This window comes from Hypanus sabinus, chromosome 2, assembly GCF_030144855.1.
Source record: "Hypanus sabinus isolate sHypSab1 chromosome 2, sHypSab1.hap1, whole genome shotgun sequence".
Taxonomy (NCBI): Eukaryota; Metazoa; Chordata; class Chondrichthyes; order Myliobatiformes; family Dasyatidae; genus Hypanus; species Hypanus sabinus.
The window spans coordinates 107,217,298-107,241,252 of record NC_082707.1 but is presented as its reverse complement, the minus strand read 5'-3'; the positions used below and the strand labels follow the sequence as shown (position 1 = coordinate 107,241,252).

At 41.7% G+C, this 23,955-nt stretch overlaps 1 protein-coding gene across 6 annotated transcripts in view; it reads right to left on the bottom strand.

Annotated features, from left to right (window-relative positions):
- heatr4 (HEAT repeat containing 4) overlaps positions 1 to 23,955 on the bottom strand; it is a 199,349-nt gene that overhangs the window by 115,905 nt on the left and 59,489 nt on the right. For 4 of the 6 annotated variants that reach the window (XM_059951604.1, XM_059951592.1, XM_059951574.1 and 1 more), the window contains 4 exons: positions 13,889 to 14,017; positions 7,468 to 7,665; positions 6,740 to 6,900; positions 5,732 to 5,821 (listed from right to left, as the gene is read on the bottom strand). In XM_059951604.1, the coding sequence (XP_059807587.1) occupies positions 5,732 to 5,821; positions 6,740 to 6,900; positions 7,468 to 7,665; positions 13,889 to 14,017 (578 nt within the window). The remainder of the gene's footprint in view (positions 1 to 5,731; positions 5,822 to 6,739; positions 6,901 to 7,467; positions 7,666 to 13,888; positions 14,018 to 23,955) is intronic. The other 2 variants (XM_059951583.1, XM_059951601.1) reach the window with 1 other exon arrangement.

The window sequence follows — 23,955 nt, the reverse complement described above, 5'->3', positions numbered from 1 at the left end:
TACACTATATCTACTGGTCTACCTTCATCAATGCGTTTAGTCACATCCTCAAAAAATTCAGTCAGGTATTAGGGAAATTAAAATCTCCTGGCACGACAACCCAATTATTATTGCATCTTTCCAGAATCTATCTCCCTATCTGCTCCTTGATGTCCCTGTTATTATTGGGTGGTCTATAAAAAACACCCAAGTGTTTTTTGGTGTTATTGTAGAGTTATTGACCCCTTGCTGTTCCTAACTTCCACCCACAGAGACTCAGTAGACAATCCCTCCATGACTTCCTCCTTTCCTGCAGCCATGACACTCTGATCAACAGTGTCACGCCCCCATCTCTTTTGCCTCCCTCTCTGTCCTTTCTGAAATAGTTAAAGCCTGGCACTTCAAGTAGCCATTCTTGCCCCTGAGCCATCCATGTCTCTGTTATGGCCACAACATCATAGCTCCAAGTGCTGATCCACGCTCTGAGCTCATCTGCTTTGTTCATGATACTCCTCGCATTAAAATACACAACTCAAACCATCAGACTGAGCGTGTCCCTTCTCTATCACCTGCCTTTCGCACTGTCTTCAAGCTTTCTCTATTTGTGAGCCAACCCCCCCCCCGCCCCCTTCCTCTGTCACTTCAGTTTGGTTCCTGTCCCCCAGAAATTCTAGTTAAACTCTCCCCAGTAGCCTTTGCAAACCTCCCCGCCAGGATATTGATCCCCCTTAGGTTCAAGTGTAACCTCTCCTTCTTGTACAGGTCACACTTGCCCCAGAATAGGTCCCAATGATCCAGAAATCTGAATCCCTGACCCCTGCTCCAATCCCTCAGCCTCGCATTTATCCTCCATCTCATTCTATTCCTATACTCACTGACACGTGGCACAGGCAATAATCCCGAGATTGAACTTGAGCCTCCTCGGGGAAAGGCTGTCTTAAACTGGGTGTTGTGTAATAAGCAAGATCTTATTAGGGAGCTTAATGTAATGAAACCCTTACGAGGCGGTGATCATAATATGATTGAAATCATACTGCAACTTGAGAGGGAGAAGCACAAGTCACATGGATCAGTATCGCAACAGAATTACAGAGGCACGATTGACGAGCTTGCCTGGGCGAATTGGAAAGGGGTATTGGCGGGGTTCACAGCAGAACAGAGGTGGCTGAACTAACTGGGAATAGTTCACAAGTGCAGGAACTCTCAAATGGCAGGGCTAGGCAACCATGACTGACAAGGGAAGTTAACAACTGCATAAAAACCAAGGAAAGGGCATATAAGGTAGCAGAAGTGAGTGGGAAGTTTTTAAAATCCAACAAAAGGCAACTAAAAAAGCTATAAGAAGGGAAAGCTGAATTATGAGCGCAAACTAGCCAATAATATAAAGCAAGATACTAAGAGTCAGTTATATAAAGAATAAAAAGGTGAGAGTTGATATTGGACCATTGGGAAATGATGCTGGTGAGGTAGTAAGGGGGACAAAGAAATTGAAGATGAACTTAATAAGTACTCTGATTGCCTTTACTGTGGAAGACTCTAGCTGTATGCCAGAGGTCTGTGATTGTCAGGGAGCAGGAGTGTGTGTTATTGCTATTAAAAAGGAAAAAGTGCTAAGCAAACTCAAAGGTCTTAAGGTGGATAAATCAACTGGATCAGGTGGACTACAGCCCAGAGTCCTGAGAGAGGTTGCGGAAGAGATAACGGATGTATTGTTCATGATCTTTCATTTGATTCTGGCATGTTCCTGGAGGACTGGAAAATTGCAAATGTTTTTTTATGCAGAGGGTGGTGAGTGTGTGAAATGGGCTGCCGGTGACAGTGGTGGAGGTAGATACGATAGGGTCTTTTAAGAGACTTCTGGACAGGTACATGGAGCTTAGAAAAATAGAGGGTTATGGGTAACCCCTGGTAATTTCTAAAATAAGTACTTGCTTGGCATGGCCTTGTGGGCTGAAGGGCCTGTATTGTGCTGTAGGTTTTCTATGTTCTATGTTTCTATTATGTTTCTTTAAAGGGAAATCTGGTCTGACAAACCTATTAGAATTCTTTCAGCAAGTAACAAGCAAGATGGGCAAAGGCGAGACAGTGGATGTCATTTACTTGGATTTTCAGAAGGCATTTGATAAGGTGCCTCACATGAAGCTGCTTAACAAGATAAAATCCTATGATGTCAGAGGAAATATACTGTCATTTAGAGAGGATTTGTTGATGGGCAGGAGTCAGTGAGTGGGAATAAAGGGGACCTTTCCTGGTTGGCTGCCAGTGACTAATGGTATTCTTCAGGGGTCAGTATTGGGGCCACTACTTTTCACATTGTTTGTTAATGGTTTAGAGATAGTGGAATTGATGATTTTGTGGCAAAGTTTGCAGATGATAAGAAGATAGGTGGAGGGATAAGTAGTGCAGAAAAGCAATGTGACTGTAGCAGGACTTAAACAAATTGGAAGACCGGGCATAAACGTGGTAGATGGAATACAGCGTTGGGAAATGCATGATAATGCATCTTGGTAAAAGGAACAATAGTGCAAACTATTATCTAAATGGGGAGAAAATTCAACCATCAGAGGTGCAGAGTGATTAGTCGGGGCATCAAAGGATATGATGAGAAGGCAGGTGTATTGGGTTGTGTGGGATCCAGGATCAGCTATGATGGAATAGCAGAGCAGATTTAATGGGCTGAATGGCCTAATGCTGCTCCTATGTCTTATGGTCTTATGGAAAGACCATAACTCCCATCAACGACAGTCCGCAATCTTCTTACATTACAGGGTGATGCTACACCTGTCCACTGTTTCCATTCCCACCATCCTACGATACTTCTTGCATTGTCAGGAATCAAAAGGTTGAGCATGGTGCAACTAGTATCCTGAACTGTGTATATTTCAATGCAAGAAGTATCGTAGGAAAGGCAGATGAGCTCAGGGCATGGATCAACAACTGCAATTACAATGTTGTAGTAATTTATCAGACTTGGTTGCAGGAAGGGCAGGACTGGCAGCTCAATATTCTGGAGTTCTGTTACTTTAGACGTGACAAAGTGGGAGTGATTAAAGGAGGAGTAGTCAGGGAAAATGTCATGGCAGTGCTCCATCAAGACAGACTGGGGAATTCGACTAGTGGGTGTTATGGGTGGAACTGAGAAATAAGAAAGGTATGTGTTAATGGGGCTATATTTCAGATCACCCAATAGTCCAAGGGATTTAGTGGAACAAATTTGTAAAGAGTGATATATAAGACATTGGTGAGGCCGAAACTGTGAGGAGTTTTGGTCACCTAATTACAGGAAGGATATTAATAAGGTTGAAAGAGTGTAGAGAAGGTTTACAAGGATGTTGCCGGGACTTGAGAAACTGAGTTACAGGGAAAGGTTGAATAGGTTAGGACTTTATTCCCCGGAGCGTTGAAGAATGAGGGGACCTTGATAGAGGTATATAAAATTATGATGGGTATAGAGTTAATGCAAGCAGGCTTTTTCCACTGAGGCTAGGGGAGAAAAAAAACCAGAGGACATGGGTTAAGGGTGAAGGGGGAAAAGTTTAAAGGGAACATGGGGGGGGGGGGCTTCTTCACACAGAGTGGTGGGAGTGTGGAATGGGCTGTCAAATGAAGTGGTAAATGCGGGCTTACTTTTAACATTTAAGTAAAACTTGGACAGGTACATGGATGGGAGGTGTATGGAGGGATATGGTCCAGGTGCAAGTCAGTGGGACTAGGCAGAAAAATGGTTCGGCACAGCCAAGAAGGGCTGAAGGGCCTGCTTTCTGTGCTGTAATGTTCTATGGTTCTAAGAGATCACAGACTGTTGCAAGAAACATAAGGTTGTTATAGTAGGTGATTTTAACTTTCCACGTAGTGACTGGGAATCCCATACTGTAGAACTACTAGATAGGATAGAGTTTGTCTAATGTGTTCAGGAAAATTTCCTTCATCAGTACTTAGATGTTCCAATGAATGTGATACTGGATCTGCTACTGGGGAATGTGACAGGGGAGGTGACAGAAGTTTGTGTAGGGGAACACTTCACATCCAGTGACCACAATGCCTTTAGTTTCAAATTAAATTAAATAGCTTCTGTGAGATGAGATTCTACATTGAAGAAAAGTCAATTTTGATAGAAATGTGTTCTCTGGTCTTGGACTCTTCCACCATAGGAAACATCCTTTTCATATCCACTCTATTAGGGCCCTTCACCGTCCGATAGATTTTAAAGAGGTCAACCCTCATTCTTCTGAATCCTACTGAGCCAAGAGCAATCAAATGCTCTTCATATGACAATCCTAGGATCATTTTCGTGAACCTCTATTGAACCCTCTCTAGTTTCAGGACATCTTTTCTTAAGATAAAAGGCCCAAACATGTTCACAATACTCCAAGTGAGGCCTCACCAGTACTTTAAAAAACCTCAACATTACACCTTTGCTTTTATATTCTAGTCCTCTTGAAATGAATGCTAACACTGCATTTGCCTTCCTCACCACAGACTCAACATGCAAATTAACCTTTAGGAAATCTTGCACAAGGACTCCCATGTCCCTTAACGCCTCAGTCTTTTGTATAAACTTTCTATTTAGAAAGTAGTTATTCCTTTCATTTCTTCTACGTATGACCATACACTTCCCAACACTGTATTCCATCTGCCATTTCTTTGTCCATTCTCTTAATCTAAGTTCTTCTGTAGCCTCTCTACTTCCTCACAACTACCTGCCCCTCCACCGATCTGCAAATCATCTTCAAACTTTGCAACAAAACCATCAATTCCATCACCCAAATCATTGACATATAACATAAAAATAATTGGTCTCAATACACTAGACATTGGCAGCCAGTCTGAAAAGGCTCCCTTTATTCCCACTTGTGGAGGCATTAGTAATGATCTTTCAAGAACCATTGGAGGACTGGAAAATTGTAAACATCCTCCACTCTTTAAGAAAAGACAGTGGCAGCAGTAAGGAAATTCTAAACCAGTTAGCCTGACCTCAGTGGTTGGAAAGATGTTGAAGTCAATTGTTAAGGATGAAGTTATGGAATACTTGGTGACTCAGGACAAGATAAGAAAAAGTCAGCATCGTTTCCTTAAGGGAAAATCTTACCTGATCAACTTGTTGGAATTCTTTGAGGAAATTACACAAAGGATAGATGAAGGGGATGCAGTATATTTGGACTTTCAGAAGGCCTTTGACAAGGTGCCCCACGTGAGGCTGCTTACCAACTTAAGCACCAATGGTTTTACAGGAAAGTTGTTAGCATGGTTAGAGCATTGGCTGATTGGTAGGAGGCAGCAAGTGGGAACAAAAAAGATCCTTTTCTGTTTGGCTGCCAATGACTAGTGGTGTTCTGCAGGGGTCGGTGTTGGGACCACTTCTTTTTATGCTGTATTTCAATGATTTAGATGATGAAATAGATGGTGTTGTTGCCAAGTTTGAAGATTGCTGGAGGGGCAGGTAGTGTTGAGGAAACAGGAAGGCCAGATTAGGAGAATGGACGAGAAGGTGGCAAATGAAATACAATGTTGGAAAATGCACTTTGGTAGTAGAAATAAATGTGCAGACTATTTTCTAAATAGGGAGAAAATCCAAAAATCTGAGATGCAAGGGGACTTGGGAGTTCTTGTGGAGAACACTTTAAAGGTCAGCTTGCAGGTAGAGTTGGTGGTGAGGAAGACAAATGCAATGTTAGCATTCATTTCAAGAGGTCCAGAATACAAGAGCAGAGATGTGATGCTGAGGCTTTATAAAGCACTGGTGAGGCCTCACCTTGAGTATTGTGAACAATTTTGGGCTCCTCATCTTAGAAAAGATGAGCTGGCATTGAAGAGGGTTCAGAGGAGGTTCACAAGGATGATTCTGCGAATAAAAGGGTTATCACATGAGGAACATTTGATGGCTCTAGGCCTGTACTGATTGGAAGTTAGAAGGATAGAGGGGATCTGACTGAAACCTTTCAAATGTTGAGAGAATGTTTCATAATAGTGGGGGAGTCTAGGACAAGAGAGCACAGCCTCAGGATAGAGGGGCGTGCAGTTAAAACAGAGATTCAAACAAATTTCTTCAGCCTGGCAGCTGTGGAGACCAGGTCGCTGGGTGTATTTAAGGTAGAGATTCATTTCTTGATTGGCTATGGAATCAAAGATTACAGGGAGAAGGCTGGTGGGTGGGGAAAAAGGGATTGGCCATGATTGAATGGCAGAGCAGACACAGTAGGCCAAATGACCTAATCCTGCTCTGTGTCTTATGGTCATAACACTATTACAATACTAGCCACACAGATTCAATTCAAACACTGCCTGTAAAGAGTTTGTACATTTTTCCTGTGACCTCATAGGTTTTCTCCAGGTGGTCTGGTTTTCTTCCATATTCCATAGATGTAAAGGTTGGTATGTTCATTGTTCATATGGGTGTAACTGGGTGGCACAAGCTTATTGGGCTACAAGGGCCTATTAACACGCTTATCTCTAAATTTAAAAAAAATGTAGAATCTTATCAAAGGCACCATCATTCTAGCTATAGACCCAATGGACTTGTTGCAAGTCTACCCTCCCTTATATTAACATCTCTAGAATAAACACTTTCCATGGCAGATCCAACCACCCTCAGACTATCATCTCCCATCTTCACAAGTTTCCTTGACCATAAGGTAAACCTTGCTAGTTCAGAGATCCTGCACTAGAACTTGGTCATGAATTCTGAGCCTTTGTTTGATGGTAGGGGGTTAAGCAGCACATTTGTCAGAGCTGTTACTCTTTGGTATCCTGGTTCACATACCGTCTTCTCAGAGAGTGGGCCCAGGATGAGACAGACTTGCTTTGCAGTCTGAGTATCTGGTGTTTCGAAGAGATGCAGGATAATTCTACTGATAACAGGATAACTATCATCACCAGTGAGGGCCAGGCTTTGTGCTGCAATCCAACGATCAGACACATCTCCTGAAGTTTAAAAAGAAAGCATTCATTGCTTGCGACTCCAACATTGTTTCAGTCACCAATACAAACCAACGACCTGCAACTTCTTGCTTTGAATGACTGGAAACCAAATGAGGAATCTCAGAGAAATAGTGGTTGGAATGGGTGGAAATGGAAACAATTAATCATCATACTGTGGTTATGGTTCTATGAGGGCTGACTGGCCTCCAAGTAGGAAGCTGACATGAGGCTTCAGGCCTCAGGTCTGAGTACAAGAGCACACCTGGAGCAGTGTGAATTGGCACTATACAGTTCAGTAAATTGTTCAGTTGAACCAGGTACATGTAGAAGATCCCACAGCACTAATGATGAACTATTGTTCTTACCTATGCACTGGCTAGCATTTATACTTCACAAACATACCAATGAAAAATAACTTATCTTGTTATTATTCACTGCTGCCCCACTGGCTCTCATCCTTTCTCAAACAGAACAATAACTATCAAGAATATTTGCTAGCTATTTTGAATGGATGTGAAGAGTACTAGATAATATTCAAAGACTCTTAAGTCACATAGAGATGGTCTGTACCGTGAAGGAGGGTATCCTGAAGAACCTCTTTGACTTTTTCATTCATTTTCTCCATCGTGATATGACAAATTGCTGCAGCAAATCTCACCCGATGGTTGCCACTGGTCAGGGCCTCACTGATGAGCGACATGAGAGTCTCTGGGATAGTCTGAACTTCATTATTGCCTCTTGAGAAAAGGTGGATACCTTTTCTACAATCTACAATAAGTTAGAGGCATTTACAAGTACTTAGTTTGATGAAATGTGTCATTAATTTGTAAATAGCCTTATTGCTCCTAGCCTTCTGTTCTATGTTAAGAACGTTCTTAGTACTCACCTATTAATTTGGATTTTTCTGCGCTTTGCCATTATATTCAACAAATGATTTTATTTATGAAAGGAATGGTGCTTGTAGTATTGAGGCATAAAATGGGACCTGACCAAGTGTATCCCAGGACATTGTGGGAAATAAGAGAAGAAATTGTGAGGGTTCTGACAGAAGAAAGATATCACAGAGACCCTTGAAGACAGTTGCTTGAAGCCAGTGCTGAAGTTCTAGAAGACTGAAGATGGCTAATGATGTTCCATTGTTCAATAAGGTTAGGAAGACAGGCCAGGAAACTACAGGCCAGTGATCCTGACTTCAGTTGTGGGGAAGTTGCCCATGGAAATTCTCAGGAACTAGATCTACCATCCTTTGGATAGTCAAGGCCTGATCATGAATAGTCCACATGGTTTTGTGCATGCAAGGTGATATCTGATGAATCTTTTGGAGATTTCTGAAGAAGTAACTAAGGGAATAAATGAAGGTAGGACAGTGGATTTTGTTTATACAGACTTTAGTAAGGCCTTGAATAATCCTTGATCAGCCTTGCAAGTTGTGTGGGATTCAGATGGAATTAGTGAGTTGGATTCAAAACTGGAAGCAGAGGGTGACAGTTGAAAGCTGATTCTTTGTTTGGAGGCTTGTAATTAATGGGGTGCCACAGGGGTCAGTGTTGGGATTTCTGTTGTTCATTATTTATAGAAATAATATAAATGTACATAGTGCAATTAGCAATTTTGCTGATAATACAAAATTAGAGGGTGTTGAAAAAAGGTTAAAATGAATTGCAAAGGGATCTTTATCAGATAGGTAGGTGGGCTGAGGAATGGCAAATGAACCGACTTAGGTGATGCATTTCGGACAATGAAAACAGAATAGGACTTGTACAATGAATGGTAGTGCACTGATGAACATTATGGAACAGGGTGATCTGGGAGACCAAGTACACAATTCACTGAAAGCTGCTGTGCAAGTAAGCATGATGGTGAAGAAGGCATTTAGCACGGTGGTTTTCATCAATCGGGGCATCAGGTCGAGCAGCGGGGACATTATGTTGCTGTTATACAAGATATTGGTGAGGCCAATTGATGTATTATGATTGTTCTAGTCACCTCGTTATAGGAATGGCATTGTCAACCTGGAGAGGGTGGAGAAGAGATTTACAAGGATACTCCCTAGACTAGAGGGCCTGAGTTTTAGGAAGAAATTGGCCACACACAGTGATCTTCATTCTTTGGAGAATAGAAGAATAAGGGCTGACCTCAGAGAAAATTATGAAATTGTGGCAGCTATTAACAAGATAACAGAGGAGAGGTTTAGAAGAAACCTGAGAAATAACTTCTTATACAGAGGGTAGCAAGTACCCGGAATGAACAGCCAAAGAATGTGGCTGAGGCAGATACAATTACAACATTTAAGAGCCATTTGGATAGTTACATGGAAGGGAAGGTGCTTAGATCACACAGACAAATGGTAGCAACAATGATGCTATGTTTGACATGGGTCAGTTGGGTTAAAGGGCCTGTTTACAAGCTGTTTTTTTTTTTGTCATGTATTTCTTTATTTTCAGAAGGCATTTAATAAGGTCCCACATAGGAGATTGGTGGGTAAAATCAGAGCTCATGGCGTTGGGGGGAAGATATTGACATGGATAGAAAACTGGTTGGCAGATAGAAAGCAAAGGGTAGCGGTGAATGGGTGTTTCTTGGAATGGCAGGTGGTGACTAGTGGGGTGCTACAGGGCTTGGTATTGGGACCACAGCTGTTTACGATTTACATCAATGATTTAGATGAAGGCATTGAGAATTTGCAAGTTTGCTGATGATACTAAGCTGGGTGGCAGTGTGACATGTGATGAGGATGTTAGGAGAATTCAGGGTGACTTTGATAGGCTGAATGAGTAGCCAGATACTTGGCAGATGACGTTTAATGTGAATAAGTGTGAGGTTATCCAGTTTGGGAGTAAGAACAGGAAGGCAGATTATTATCTGAACAGTGTAGAGTTAGGTAAGGGAGAAATACAAAGAGATCTAGGAGTCCATGTTCATCAGTCACTGAAGGTGAATGAGCAAGTGCAGCAGGCAGTGAAAAAGGCTAATGCAATGTTGGCCTTTATTACAAAGGGAATTGAGTACAAGAGCAAGGAAATCCTTTTGCATTTGTACAGGGCCCTGGTGGGACCACACCTGGAGTATTGTGTACAGTTTTGGTCTCCAGGGTTAAGGAAGGACATCCTGGCTGTAGAGGAAGTGCAGCGTAGATTCACGAGGTTAATTCCTGGAATGTCCGGACTGTCTTACACAGAAAGGTTAGAGAGACTGGGCTTGTACACGCTGGAATTAAGCAGATTGAGAGGGGATCTGATTGCAACATATAAGATTATTAAGGGATTGGACAAGATAGAGGCAGGAAGTATGTTCCAGATGCTGGGAGAGTCCAGTACCAGAGGGCATGGTTTGAGAAAAAGGGGTAGGTCATTTAGGACAGAGTTAAGGAAAAACTTCTCCCAGAGAGTTGTGGGTGTCAGGAATGCACTGCCTCGGAAGGCAGTGGAGGCCAGTTCTCTGGATGCTTTCAAGAAGGAGCTAGATAGGTATCTTATGGATAGGGGAATCAAGGGATATGGGGACAAGGCAGGAACAGGGTATTGATAGTAGATGATCAGCTATGATCTCAGAATGGCGGTGCAGGCTCAAAGGGCCAAATGGTCTACTTCTGCATCTATTGTCTATTGTCTATTTTATACCTTGCACGGTACTGCAGCCATAAAACAAAAAAAAATTCACAACATTGGTAATAAACTTGATTTGAATGTCTAAATAGTGAAACAGCATTTCTCTTCACACAAAGCCATCTTAAATTTCTCTTATCAGTTCCTGCCTTTCCAGATGTAGAAACACAGAAAACCTACAGCACAACACAGGCTCTTTGGCCTACAAAGCTGTGCTGAACATGTTCTTACCTTGGAAATTACCTAGGGTTACCATAGCCCTCTATTTTTCTAAGCTCCATGTACCTATCCAGGAGTCTTTTAAAATACCCTATTGTATCCGCCTCCACTAGCACCACCGGTAGCCCATTCCATGTACTCTCCATTCTCTGTGTAAATAACTTAACCCCGACATCTCTTCTGTACCTACTTCCAAGTACCTTAAAACTGCCCTCTGGTGTTAGCCATTTCAGCCCTAGGAAAAAGCCTCTGACTATCCACACAATCAATGGCTCTCATCATCTTACACACCTCTATCAGGTCACTTCTCATCCTCCATCGCTCCAAGAAGAAAAGGCCAAGTTCACTCAACCTATTCTCCTAAGGCATGCTCCCTAAACCAGGCAACATCCTTGTAAATCTCCTCTGCACCTTTTCTATGGTTTTCACATCCTTCCTGTAGTGAGGTGACCAGAACTCAGCACAGTGGGGTCTGACCAGGGTCCTATATAGCTTCAACATTACCTCCCAGAACAGTTTCCTGAGGCACACCACTGGGCACCGATCTCCATTCAGAATATGACCACTCTTTGCCTTCTGTGGGCAAGCCAGTACTGGCTCCACAAAGCAATGTCCCTTTGGATCCCATGCCTCCTTACTTTCTTGATAAGCCTTGCATGGGGTGCCTTATCAAATGTCTTGGTGAAATCATATACACTACATCTTCTACTCTACCTTCATCAATGTTTTTAGTCACATCTTCAAAAAATTCAATCAGGCTTGTAAGGCATGACCTACCTTTGACAAAACCATGCTGACTATCTTAATCATATTATGCCTCTCCAAATATTCATATATCCTGCCTCTCAGGATCCTTTCCATCAACTTACCAACCACTGAAGAAAGTCCCACTGGTCTATAATTTCCTGAGCTGTCACTACTCCCTTTCTTGAATAAAGGAACAACATCTGCAACCCTTCAACCCTCCAAAACCTCTCCCATCCCCATTGATGATGCAAAGATCATCATTAGAGGCTCAACAATCTACTCCCTCGCCTCCCACAGTAGCCTGGGGTACATCTCATCCAGTTCCAGTGACTTATCCAACTTGATGCTTTCCAAAAGCTCCAGAACATCCTCTTCCTTAGTATCTACATGCTAAAGCTTTTCAGTCCACTGAAAGTCATCACCTGAAAGTTAAGAGCCCATGGTATCACAGGAAAGTTATTAACATGGTTAGGGCATTTGCTGACTGGTAGGAGGCAGCCAGTGTGGATAATAATATCCTTTTCTGGTTGACTGCCAGTGACTAGTGGTGTTCTGCAGGAATCGGTGTTGAGACCACTTCTTCTCATGCTGCATATAAAATAACTTAGATGATGAAATAGATTACTTTATTGCCAAGTTTTCAGATGATACAAAAATTGGTGGAGGGGCAGGTAGTGTTGAGGAAACAGTTAGGATGCAGAAAGAATTAGATAGGTAGCAGAAATAAATGTGTGGACTATTTTCTAAACGGGGAGAAAATGGAAAAATCTGAGATGCAAAGGGACTTGGGAGTTCTTGGGCAGAACACTCTAAAGGTTAATTTGCAGGTTGAGTCGGTGGTGATGAAGGCAAATGCCATGTTAGCATTCATTTCAAGAGATCTAGAATACAAGAGCAAGGATGTGATGCTGACGGTTTATAAGGCACAAGTGAGGCCTCACCTTGAGTATTGTGAACAATTTTGGGCCCCTCATCTTAGAAAAGATGTGCTGGTATTGGAGAGGGTCTAGAGGAGGTTCATAAGGATGATTCCAGGAATGAAAGGGTCATCATACGTGGAATGTTTGATGGCTCTAGGTCTGGACTCGCTGAAATTCAGAAGGATGTGGGGGGGGGGGGGGGGGGGTTCTCACTGAAACCTTTGGAATGTTGAAAGCCCTAGGCACAGTAGATGCAGAAAAGATGTTTCCCATGGTGGGAGAGTCTAGGACAAGAGAGCACAACCTCAGGATAGAGGAGCGTCCACTTAAAACAGAGATGCGGAGAAATTTCTTTAGCCAAAGGGTGGTGAATTTGTGGAATTTATTGCCACATGCAGCTGTGGAGGCCAGGTCATTGGGTGTATTTAAGGCAGAGATTGATAGATTCTTGATAGAATATGGCATCAAAGATTACGGGGGGCGGGGGGGGGGGGGGAAGGCCGGGAACTGGGATTGGGGAGGAGATAGAAAAAAGGATCAGCTATCATTGAATGGTGGAGCAGACTCAATGGGCCAGATGACCTAATTCTGCTCCTATGCCATATGGCCTGATGGTCTAAGTCCCCTCCAGCCCCTGCGGATTTATCCACCTTGTGCTCCAGGATATCTAATAGTGACCTAATTCACGATGACATTTCCTAATTCTGACCTGTTCCACGTTATTCACAAACTCTACCCTGAAGTTATCATCTTCCACATCCTCCTCCTTGGGAAGTAAGATGACAAATTTTTGTCTAGGACTTTGTCTATATGCCCTGAATCCACTCACAGGTGACTCACTCTTTTCATATCTACCCTCCTGCTCCTAATATCTTTATAGGATGTCTTTGGATTTCTCTTTAATATTATCTGCCAAAGATCATTCCTGATTCTTATCTTAACTTTTCTCCTTCTCTATATTCAACAAGACACTCAATCAGTAGCAGTGTCCATCTTTATTTTGCTTCCTTTGTTCCCCTGATCATACTTTCATTAAACTGTCATCCAAGGTTCCCAAATCTTGCCATCTTTGTCTTTCACCTCTACGAGAACATACTAGAACTGACCTCTTACACATTCTCTTTTAAAAATATTCCAACCTGTCAGATGTTGTTGTATCTGCAAACATTCACCCCCAATGTACGTTTGCCAGTTCTCTCTTATGCTGCTGAAGTTAAACTTCCTCCAATATAGAATATTAACTAGAGGACTAATCTTATGCTTTTCCATATCTAACTTGGAGGATTCCACCACTCCCATTGATACCAAAGACTGCAATTTCTTTAGACATATCAGACAAGGATAACAACAGACACCTTCAACTTTTAGAGCAATACATACTAAATGCTGGAGGAACTCTGCAGAACTGGCAACATCTATGGAAATGAATAAGCAGTCAACATTTCGGGTTGAGACCCTTCATCAGGACTTCCAGATATACAAGTTAAATAAAACTTTTACTTTCTTCCAGCTTTGGGTGCTCAATTGCTCCCGAGGCACAAGTTGCTAAGGCATTGAGCTGAACGTGACTGTGCATTGCCTTCAGGTCGCTCTCCAGCTCTTCCAGAGTGGCATCCTGCCAGTGAGAATCTAGCAACAGGAAGACATTGAAATTATACATCACAGCATTGGATTCTTTTTTTACTATTAAACCGTGAATCTTATCACTATACAAAACAGGCTGTATATCTCACCATCTATCGCTGTTTCTCAAATATTTTACAGGTGTTGGTTTCACGGATTTGCATCAGACTATAAATTACTCAAGAGGCTAACTCTTACTTAACTACAGTTTTCCCAACCATTGATTCCCACTCCTTGGATATCAACCTTTACTAGGATATAGGTTTCTCAATGGTTATCAAAGCCAGTCGATACTCATAGACCGCACAAAAAATGTGTGCCCCAAAGGATTGTAAAGTCCAACTGTTGAGAATCACATTTTGAGATTAACTGTATTTCAGTTGAGTCAAACTTCTGAAACTTTAGTGGGAACCAAACCTTGGAAATGCTGATTCCTGAGGACTAGTGACAGGAGAACATATTTCACAACAAGTCAGAGCCTGTAGAACCACGTGTACATTGCCACTGATAGACACTCAATGAGTATGATTAATTAGAAAAGCTGACTGATGTAGAATATCAAACAAGCTGGTTTCTTTTCATTCCCACATCCAGATACTGTACTGGGCATGCTCAAAAAAAGGGAAAATACACATACTTTTAAAAAGGAGTTATACTGAAAGAACATGAAAATAACCACTGACACAAAGTGACCCCTCTACCACTGCCATTATTGCTCCTTCTGAACTCTGAACAAACCATTTAACTCAATTCACCAGTTATGGAGACTTGCTTGTACCCGAGCTGAGCCTGTCTATCTGTGGGATGGGCCCACTCCCTCAGCATTTGCCAGTACATTGATAATCCAAATAGTGCTGCAGAAATGCAGAACTTTAAAATGTCATTACCTTTAACTTCCACCTAGCTCTCACTTTCACACTTCCTTTCCAGACTTATTTAATTGTATTTAGAGATACAGTGCAGAACAGACACTTACAGCTCAACGAGCCATCTATTTAACACCAGCCAATAACACAAGACAATTTACAATGACTAGTTAACCTACTAACCTCACAGGGAGGAAGTACAGCCTTCTTACAGATGATAAGACCAGAAGATGTAGGAGCAGAATTAGATCATTTGGCCCAGAGTCTGCTCTGCCATTTCATTATGGCTGATCCATTTTTCATCTCAGTGCCAATCTCTTGCCTCCCCTCCCCCCATATCCCTTCATTCCCTGACCAATCAAGAATCTATCAACCTCAGCCTTAAATATACATAAAGACTTGGCCTCCACAGATGCCTACGGCAACAAATTCCATAGATTCTCCACTCTCTCGCTAAAGAAATTCCCCCTCATCTCTGTTTTAAAAGGACATCCCTCTATTCTGAGACTGTGTCCTCTGGTCTTAGACTCTCCCACCATAGAAAAATATCCTCTCCACATCCACTCTATCAAAGCCTATAACATCACATTTGCCTTCCTCACCACAGACTCAACCTGCAAATTAGCATTTAGGGAATCCTGCACTAGGATTTCCAAGTCCCTTTAGCCTTAGTTTTTTTTTGTTTTCTCTTCATTTAGAAAATAGTCAGCCCTTTCATTTCTTTTACCAAGGTGTACTACCATACATTTCCCAACACTGTACTCCATCTTCCAATTTGCCCACTCTCCTAATCTATCCAGGTCCTTCTGTAGCCTCTCTATTTCCTCAATACTACCTGCCCCTCCACCTATCTTCATATCATCTGGAAACTTTGCAATGAAGCCATCAATTCAATCATCCAAATCACTGACGTATAATGTAAAAAGAATTGGTCCCAACACAGACTCATGTGGAACACCACTAGTCACTGGCAGCCAGTCAGAAAAGGCTCCTTTTATTCCCACTCTTTGCCTCTTGCCAATCAGCCACTGCTTTATCCAAGCTGGAATCTTCCCTGTTATGCCATGGGCTTGTAGCTTGTCAAGCAGCCTCATGTCTGGCACCTTGTCAAAAGCCTTCTGAAAATCTAAGAACAGAACATCAATCGATTCTCCTTTGTCCAGCCTGCTTGTTTTTTCTTCAAAGAATTCCAACAGATTTGTCAAGCAAGAATTTCACTTGAGGAAACCATGCTGACTACAACCTATTTTATCTTGTGCCTCCAAGTACCCTGACATCTTATCTTCAATAATCGACTCCAACATCTTCCCAACCATTGAGGCCAGACTAACTGGCCTATAGTTTTCTTTCTTCTGTCTCCTTCCTTTCTTGAAGAGTGGAGTGACATGCGCAATTTTCCAGTTTTCCGGAACCATTTCAGAATCTTTTGATTCTTGAAAGATCATTACTTATGCCTCCACAATCTCTTCAGCCACTTCTTTTAGAACACAAGGGGTGTACACGATTGGTCCAGGTGGCTTATCTATCTTCAGACCTTTCAGTTTTTCCCTTCTCTCAAGTAATGGTATCTTTATGACCCCTAACAGCTGGAACTTCCACAGTGAAGACCTGTAACCCCTTGTAACCTCAGGCTCGCTCAGCTTGTTCTCGTCTAGGGGGAGCAGCCTTCGGTCCCGCCAAACTGGGTAATCAGCCTGTGTGGATGCTGTGTGATGTCCCTGCCTCGCCAAAGAACAGACAGTACATCATACGTGATTAAATGAGTACAATTTATAAAGGTTACTATAACTAAGTGATTAATAATGATACAGTATATATGAAGAGAAAAAATAAAGAAAAGGCGCCAAACTTATCAAAGTCCAAACCACTTCGTGCACAACTTTTGGAGCTCAATTACTGAAGTCTTCTGGCCACCATTCAATCCCCTCCGAACTCCTCGACTCACAGCTTAGGACCACCCGAAGTGGTCAACCAAGCACATCTAGCTTCATCTCCTCTCCTCGACCTCCTGGCCTTGGACCCCTGCTTGGGGTCCATTCCTCGCCCAGTTTACAGCATCGCGTCTTCTCTCTCTCACCCCCTCGCGCTGATCTCCCCAAAAGCCCGCCAACAATAGCTTACAGACTCAGAAGAAAGAACAACATTAATCTCAATTGGTTTACAAAGGAATACAATTCTCATTATCGGTAAATTTTAACCCAAACAAGTTTCCAGCACTCTCTCGCAACAAAGAAGCATTCCTACTTTTAACAAAACAAAGAAGCCATTTTGATTACATACACAGTAACAAAGAAAAAGAAGAAATCTCCTTTACAGACCGATGCACAATACTTATTCAGTTCACCCGCCATTTCCTTGTCCCCATTACTACTTCTCCTTTCTTTATCAATCTTTTCATTAATTTAAAAAAAGAGTACATATATATGAACAAGAGGAGAATTATCTCAAATATCTATATCAATAACAATTCATATAAAAGCTAAAATAAACATTATCAAGATCATACATAATATTAATCTAATGGTAATAAAGAGTAAGATAATTGATTCTCCTCTTATCATTTCATGAAAAGAAGAAAAAAGATAAAGAAACTTTTATAATTTTTATATACATAAAAAACCCCACTAACAAAAAAAAACAAAAAAAGAGAGAAAAAAAGGAAACTAGACAGCTCATACTGACAGTGAAATCAAGAAAAAAGAGAAACTTTCTGATCAAATCCAACATTTCAAGGAGGTAACTGGAAGAGTCATAAATCAAACCATATGAAAATATTGAATAAAAGGTCGCCAAGTTTCCTCAAATTTAAAGGATATAACAAATGTCCGACTTCTTATTTTCTCTAAACTTAAACAGGACGTAATGGAAGTAAGCCAATAATGAGCAGTAAGTGGATTAGAATCCTTCCATTTAAGCAAAGTGACTCTTCTAGCCAGTAAAGTTGTAAAAGCTATCATCCTTTGAGCAGAAACAGGAATATATCTTGCTTCCAATGGAATGATCCCAAACATTGCTATAAGTAAATTCGGTTGTAGATCCAAATTCAAGACTTTTGATAAAGTTTTAAAAACTTCTTTCTCAAAATTATGTATCTTGATACAAGACCAAAACATATATGTTAAAGTAGCCACCTCAATATTGCAACTATCACAAATAGGATTAATATTGGAAAAGATACAGGCTAATTTATCCTTTGACATATGTGCCCGATGAACTGTATCAAGGAATGACGGGCACAAGTAGATGAAGTATTTACCAAATGAAAAATTTTATCCCATTTATTATCTGTGAATGACTCTCAAAATTCCAATTCCCATGCAGCTTTACTTTTATCGTCAGATAACATACGCAAATTCAATAACCATTGATAAACTATAGCTGTCAGTCCTTTTTGAAATGGTTTAACCTGAGAAAGAGTATCTATTATATTGGGTGAATAAGCAGAGGGAAAATTTGGAAGTAAGCTACATAGAAAATTCCTAATTTGTAAATATCTAAAAAAGTGTGCATTAGATAGGTCATATTTGTCCACTAATTGAGTGAAAGACATTAAACAATCCGCCATAAACAAGTCTGAAAAAGTTATTATTCCTTTGGTTTTCCAAATGACAAATGTCTGATTGAAAATTGATGGTTTAAAAAAAATAATTGTGATAGATTTTACTAGAAAAAACAAAATTATTAAATTCAAAGAATGTATGAAACTGAAACCAAATTCTTAATGTATGTTTAATAATGGGATTAAGGTCTCGACTACCAATCTTAGAAAGCAAAAAAGGAAGAGGCTCCCAGTAAAGAGGCCAAAGAATACCCCTTCACCGAGTTTTTCTCCAAATCCACCCATAAAGGACAGTCATGTATGTCTGAGAAATGAATCCAAAAAGAAATATATCGAATATAAATTGTCCAATAATACATTCTAAAATTTGACAAAGCCATACCGCCATACTTTTTAAATTTCTGCATTAAAGGTTTACTCAGTCTAGGATTTTTATTATTCCAAATGTAAGATAGAATTTTAGACTCTATTCTATCAAAAAACAGTTTAGGAATAAAAGAAGGGATTGCTTGGAATACATATAGAAACTTTGGTGACACTATCATTTTAATAGCATTAATTCAACCAATTATTGATAATGTCATAGGAAACCACTTAGAAAGTACTTGTTGTGTGTACTCAATGCTACCTCTCCAGCATCATTTTCCAGCAGTCGGATATCCACTCTTGCCTCTCTTTCACACTTTATATTGTTACAAATGTGCCGCAACTCTGAGGGGCCGAAAGGAACAAAGTCTCTATTCTCCTTTTTGAGAATCGCAAGATCGCTATTAATTTGGGTCTGGGACCCAGGAAATGAGAGAAAGGGACACGCAGAATCCACAAGGTTTGGAATGTGTCCTGGCCTCAGCAAAAATGGAACCATTGATAACGGCTATTGTCTCTTGGAGACGGAACTGTGTATTGAGTACTGTACTATTCATTGAAGACCAGAGTGGGCTGGTTGAAGGATTGCATCATCCCAACCTGATTGACATCTGAGACCCCGTGAGTTAGGATAAAAGAGGGTCTGGGGAACAACCCCTTTAGACGCACCAGGAGAAACGCTAGAAATCCCGTGACAGCGTTTAATAGTGACAGCCGGTGGGGGCTCGTGTGTGTCTTTCCCTTGCCTGGGATTGGCGGGCTCACCACGGAAGAACGGCTTAGCTAAAGGAGAGGCCAGAAGTGAACGGCCACACCAACGAGACTCCGACGGATCGAAATCATAAAATGAAAATTGGCAAGCTTTTTCCTCCCAAATCTCTCTCTCTCTCTCCAACCATTGCCACACAGTGGTCCCCAAAGGCTGCAGCCTGCATGAACTGAGTGAACTTTATATTTCCATCGGACAATACATTATCCCCTAGACAACGATAGAGCTTATTTCTTATTGATTATTATTATACCCGTACTTTTAGATTTAGTATTGACGACGTATATTATCTGTATATTTGCATTGATATTATTTTTGTGTATTTTTACTAACAAATACTGTTAAAAATCGTATCATCAGACTTCAACGGACCTCTCTATCTTTGCTGGTAAGTGACCCAGTTACGGGGTTCGTAACAATATATCCAAAGAAATTTTTGGCATCCTCTTTTAATATTATTGGCTAGCTTACTTTTGTATTCCATCTTTCCCTTCTTAATTTTTTAGTTGTCTTCTGTTGGTTTTTTAAAAGCTTCCCCACCCTCTCTAACTTCCCACTAATTTTTGCTCTATAATATGCCCTCTCTTTGGCTTTTATGTTGGCTTTGACTCCTCTTGTGCAATTGTGCATCTTGCCTTCAGGATACTTCTTCCTCTTAGGGATGTACATAGCCTGTGCCTTCCAAATTGCTTCCAGATACTGTTGGAATTGAACTCTGAACTCTGTAATAGTGTCGTGTTAACCGCTATGCTACTGTGGTGCGCCCAACCTCAACATTATTAATATTGATGATAAACACCAATCCCTGCAATATGCCTCCAGTTAGAGAGACAACCACTCTCTGGCTTCTCTTGCTAAGCAATGCTGAATTCATTTGACTGCTACATCTTGAATATTAATTGACTTAGCTTTCTGAACCAGTCTTCCATGCTGAATTCCATCCATGTAGACAGCATCCACTGCCATTGCATTAACCTTCTTGGTAACCTACTTGATTGGTTAGACATGACCTAACACGCGCAAAGCCATGCTGACTATCCTTAACCAGGCCCTGTTTATCCAAGTACTTATATGCCCTCTCCCATTGATTAGCTTCCAATCATTTATCCATGGCTGATGTCAGGCTTACCAACATAGGAAAGGAACTCTATTCTGTGGACCACCTCAAAGCAACAAGGACATTGAAGAGCAGATAAAGCAGGCAGATTTTGGAAAGGTAAAAAAAATAGAAAGGTTGTTGTGATGGGTGACTTCAACTTCACTAATATTGATTGGCAACTCCTTACTGCAAAAGTTATAGATAGTACAGAATTTGTTAGGCATACCCAGGGGAGATTCCTTACACAGTTTGTGGACAGGCTGACCAGAAGAGAGGCCATTCTGCATCTAATACTAAGCAATGAACCTGATTAGGTGACAGATCTCAACTTCAACATGCTCCAGTCCATTAGCTTATTCTGTGCGAACTCAGGACATAGTAACTACAAATCCCAGACCGTTGGGATAGCCATGGATATATGGGATATGGGCTAATTATGATGGTATTAGGCAAGAATTTAATGGGAACAGATATTTTCAGAGAAATGCAAAGCAGAAATGTGGAGGTTGTTTAGCATCAGAATCACACTTAATATCACTAGCATATATTGTGAAATTTGTTGTTATGTGGCAGCAGTACATTGCTATACACACTAACACAAAATTGTAAATTACAGTGAGAAGTACATATATTTAAAAAGTTCAATAAGTAATGCCAAAAGAGGAAAACAAAAGTTGTGAGGTGGTGTTCATGGATTCAATACATATTCAGAAATCTGATGGCAGAGATGAAGAAGCTGTTCCTGAGTCTCTGAGTGTGCGTCTTCAGGATCCTGTCCCTTCTCCCTGATGGTAGGCATATCCCAGAAGGGGGCATATCCTGGGTGATGGGGGTCCTTAATGATAGATGCCATCTTTTTGAGGCATCACTCCTTGAAAATGTCCTGGATACTAGGGAGACATCATAGTCCCCACGATGAAGCTGACTGAGTTTACAACTTTCTGCAGCTAATTTTGATTCTGTGCAGTGCCCCCCCCCCCCAGTGATACAACCAGTCAGAATGTTCTCCACAGTACATCTTATGAAATTTGCGAATGAATTTGGTGACAGACCAAATCTCCTCAAACTCTTAATGAATTTTATTTATTTATTGAGATTCAGCACAGAACAGGCCCTTCCAGCCCCCCAGGCCACAGAAGCCAGCTATCCTTCAATTTAACCCTAGCCTAATCATGGGACAATTTACAATGGCCAATTAACCTACTAACTGCAACATCTTTGGACTGTGGGAGGAAACCAGATCACCCAGAGGAAATTCACATGGTCACGGGGAGACTGTACAAACTCTTTACAGGCAGCGGTGGGAAATGAACCTCAGTCTTGACACTGTAAAATAGTGGTCACCAACCTTTTTAAGCCCAAGATCCCCTACCTTGGCCTTAGTAAAAGGCAAGATTGACTCCAAATCGATTAGTTACATGCATGCACACCGGGGCAGAAAAGACCGGAAGTAAAAGCTTGCAACCCGGAAGTAGAAATAATGTATAAACACCAGGGGTCACCACCCTTTTATTTGCACCGCGGACCGGTTTAATTTTGACAATATTCTTACAGACTGGCTGACGGGGGGGTAGGGTGTTAAACGCGACTGGAATACAACGATACTCGAAGTAGGCTCCTTATGTCCAGTTTATTCTGCAATTTAGTTTATGTGGCTCTCAGCTGCTGTCCCGCTTGCTCACATTTTTTCCGCTGGAAAAAAACTCAACGGGTTTGTCTTTAAGTGCAGGGTACCTGGACTCAAGGTACCGAAGCAGTTTTGAGGGCTTCATTGCCTCATTAGACAGCCTCCAGGCCCGAGCTCCAGCCTCCCGCCAGCCGCCTTGGCGAGGTGCGGTTGCTCCCATGCTGGGAAGCGGCGGTCACAGTCCGGAGAGAGCGACCGACCGACTAAGTGAGGAGTGTGACAAGGCCCACATCCATCCCCCGTCCCCCCATAGGATCTATTGGCCGACAAAAGTTTGTTTCAGTAGATCGCAGCGAGGTAGCTGCTCTGCTGCTTATGAAACCCTGAGCCTAAATTAGGTTGTCTGTGAATATTTTAGAACCGGGTTCCCCACAAACATCTGGTGTGCTAAACAGATTTAGAGGCAGCGCCCATCTGTCTGCGCTCCAGGCCAGTAGCAATGGCACTTCTCGCCAGCCACACAAAGCAGCCGGTTACCCGAGGCCAACCAATGATCCCTGACACACTTTGGTAATGACCTCGTGTGTATTCGAGTTCAACAGTGGGCGTGACAGGGAATGAAGAAAGGTGCAGCTGACTCATATCGTTTCCTCGCGGCCTGGTGGTTGGAGACACTAAAGTACATTGTAGTGCATGGCAGGGGAGCTATACACATGTGCACTGGGCAGAAAGAACGGAACTAAAACCCCGCAACCCAGAAACAATCTCTCAACAGTATTTGTGTATTTATTTTCCTTTTTCTTTTCGGGATCTATTGGGAAAGTCTCAAAGATCGACTAGTCGATCGCGATCGACGGGTTGGTGACCACTACTGTAAAACTTTGTGCGAAGCACTACGCTACTTTGACGCCCCAGTAAAGCTGCTGTCATGCCTTCTCTGTCACTGCATCAATATGTGATCCTCAGAGATGTTGGCACCCAGGAACTTGAAATCGCTCATCCTTTCAACTTCTGATCCCTTGATGAGAACTGGTGTGTGTTGCCTTTCTGAGTTTCACAATCAATTCTTTGGTCTTAGTTACTTTGACTGCAAGGTTGTTGCCGGAATACCACTCAACTGACTGAATTACCTTGCTCCTGTACACCTTCCTGCCAACATCTGAAGCTCTACCAACTATGATTGTGTCATCAACAAATTTATAGATGCCATTTGAGCTGTCCCTAACCACACAGTTATGGGTGTAGAGTAGAGCAGTGGGCTAAGCACACATCCTTGAGATGCTGATTATCAGTGAGGTGGAGATGTTTTTCCAATCTGCACAACTGCGGTCTTCCAGTGAGGAATTTGAGAATCCAGTTGCAGAGGGAGGTACAGAGGCCGAGGTTTTGGAACATTTTAACTTAGAACTGTAGAATTGATTGTGTTAAACATTAAGCTGTAGTTAATAAATGACAGCCTGATGTAATTGTTAGTATTGTCCAGGTGATCCAAGGCCATATTAAGAGCCAATGAGATCACATCTGCTGTAGACCTCTTGTGTAAGCACACCTCCACCTCCCTTGTCCATACCTTTTTGATCCTCTCTACTGGTGCTGAAGTCTTCCGTCCCTACCTATACTCAGGGAGTAGAAGTACAGCCAGGTGATCAGACTTTCCT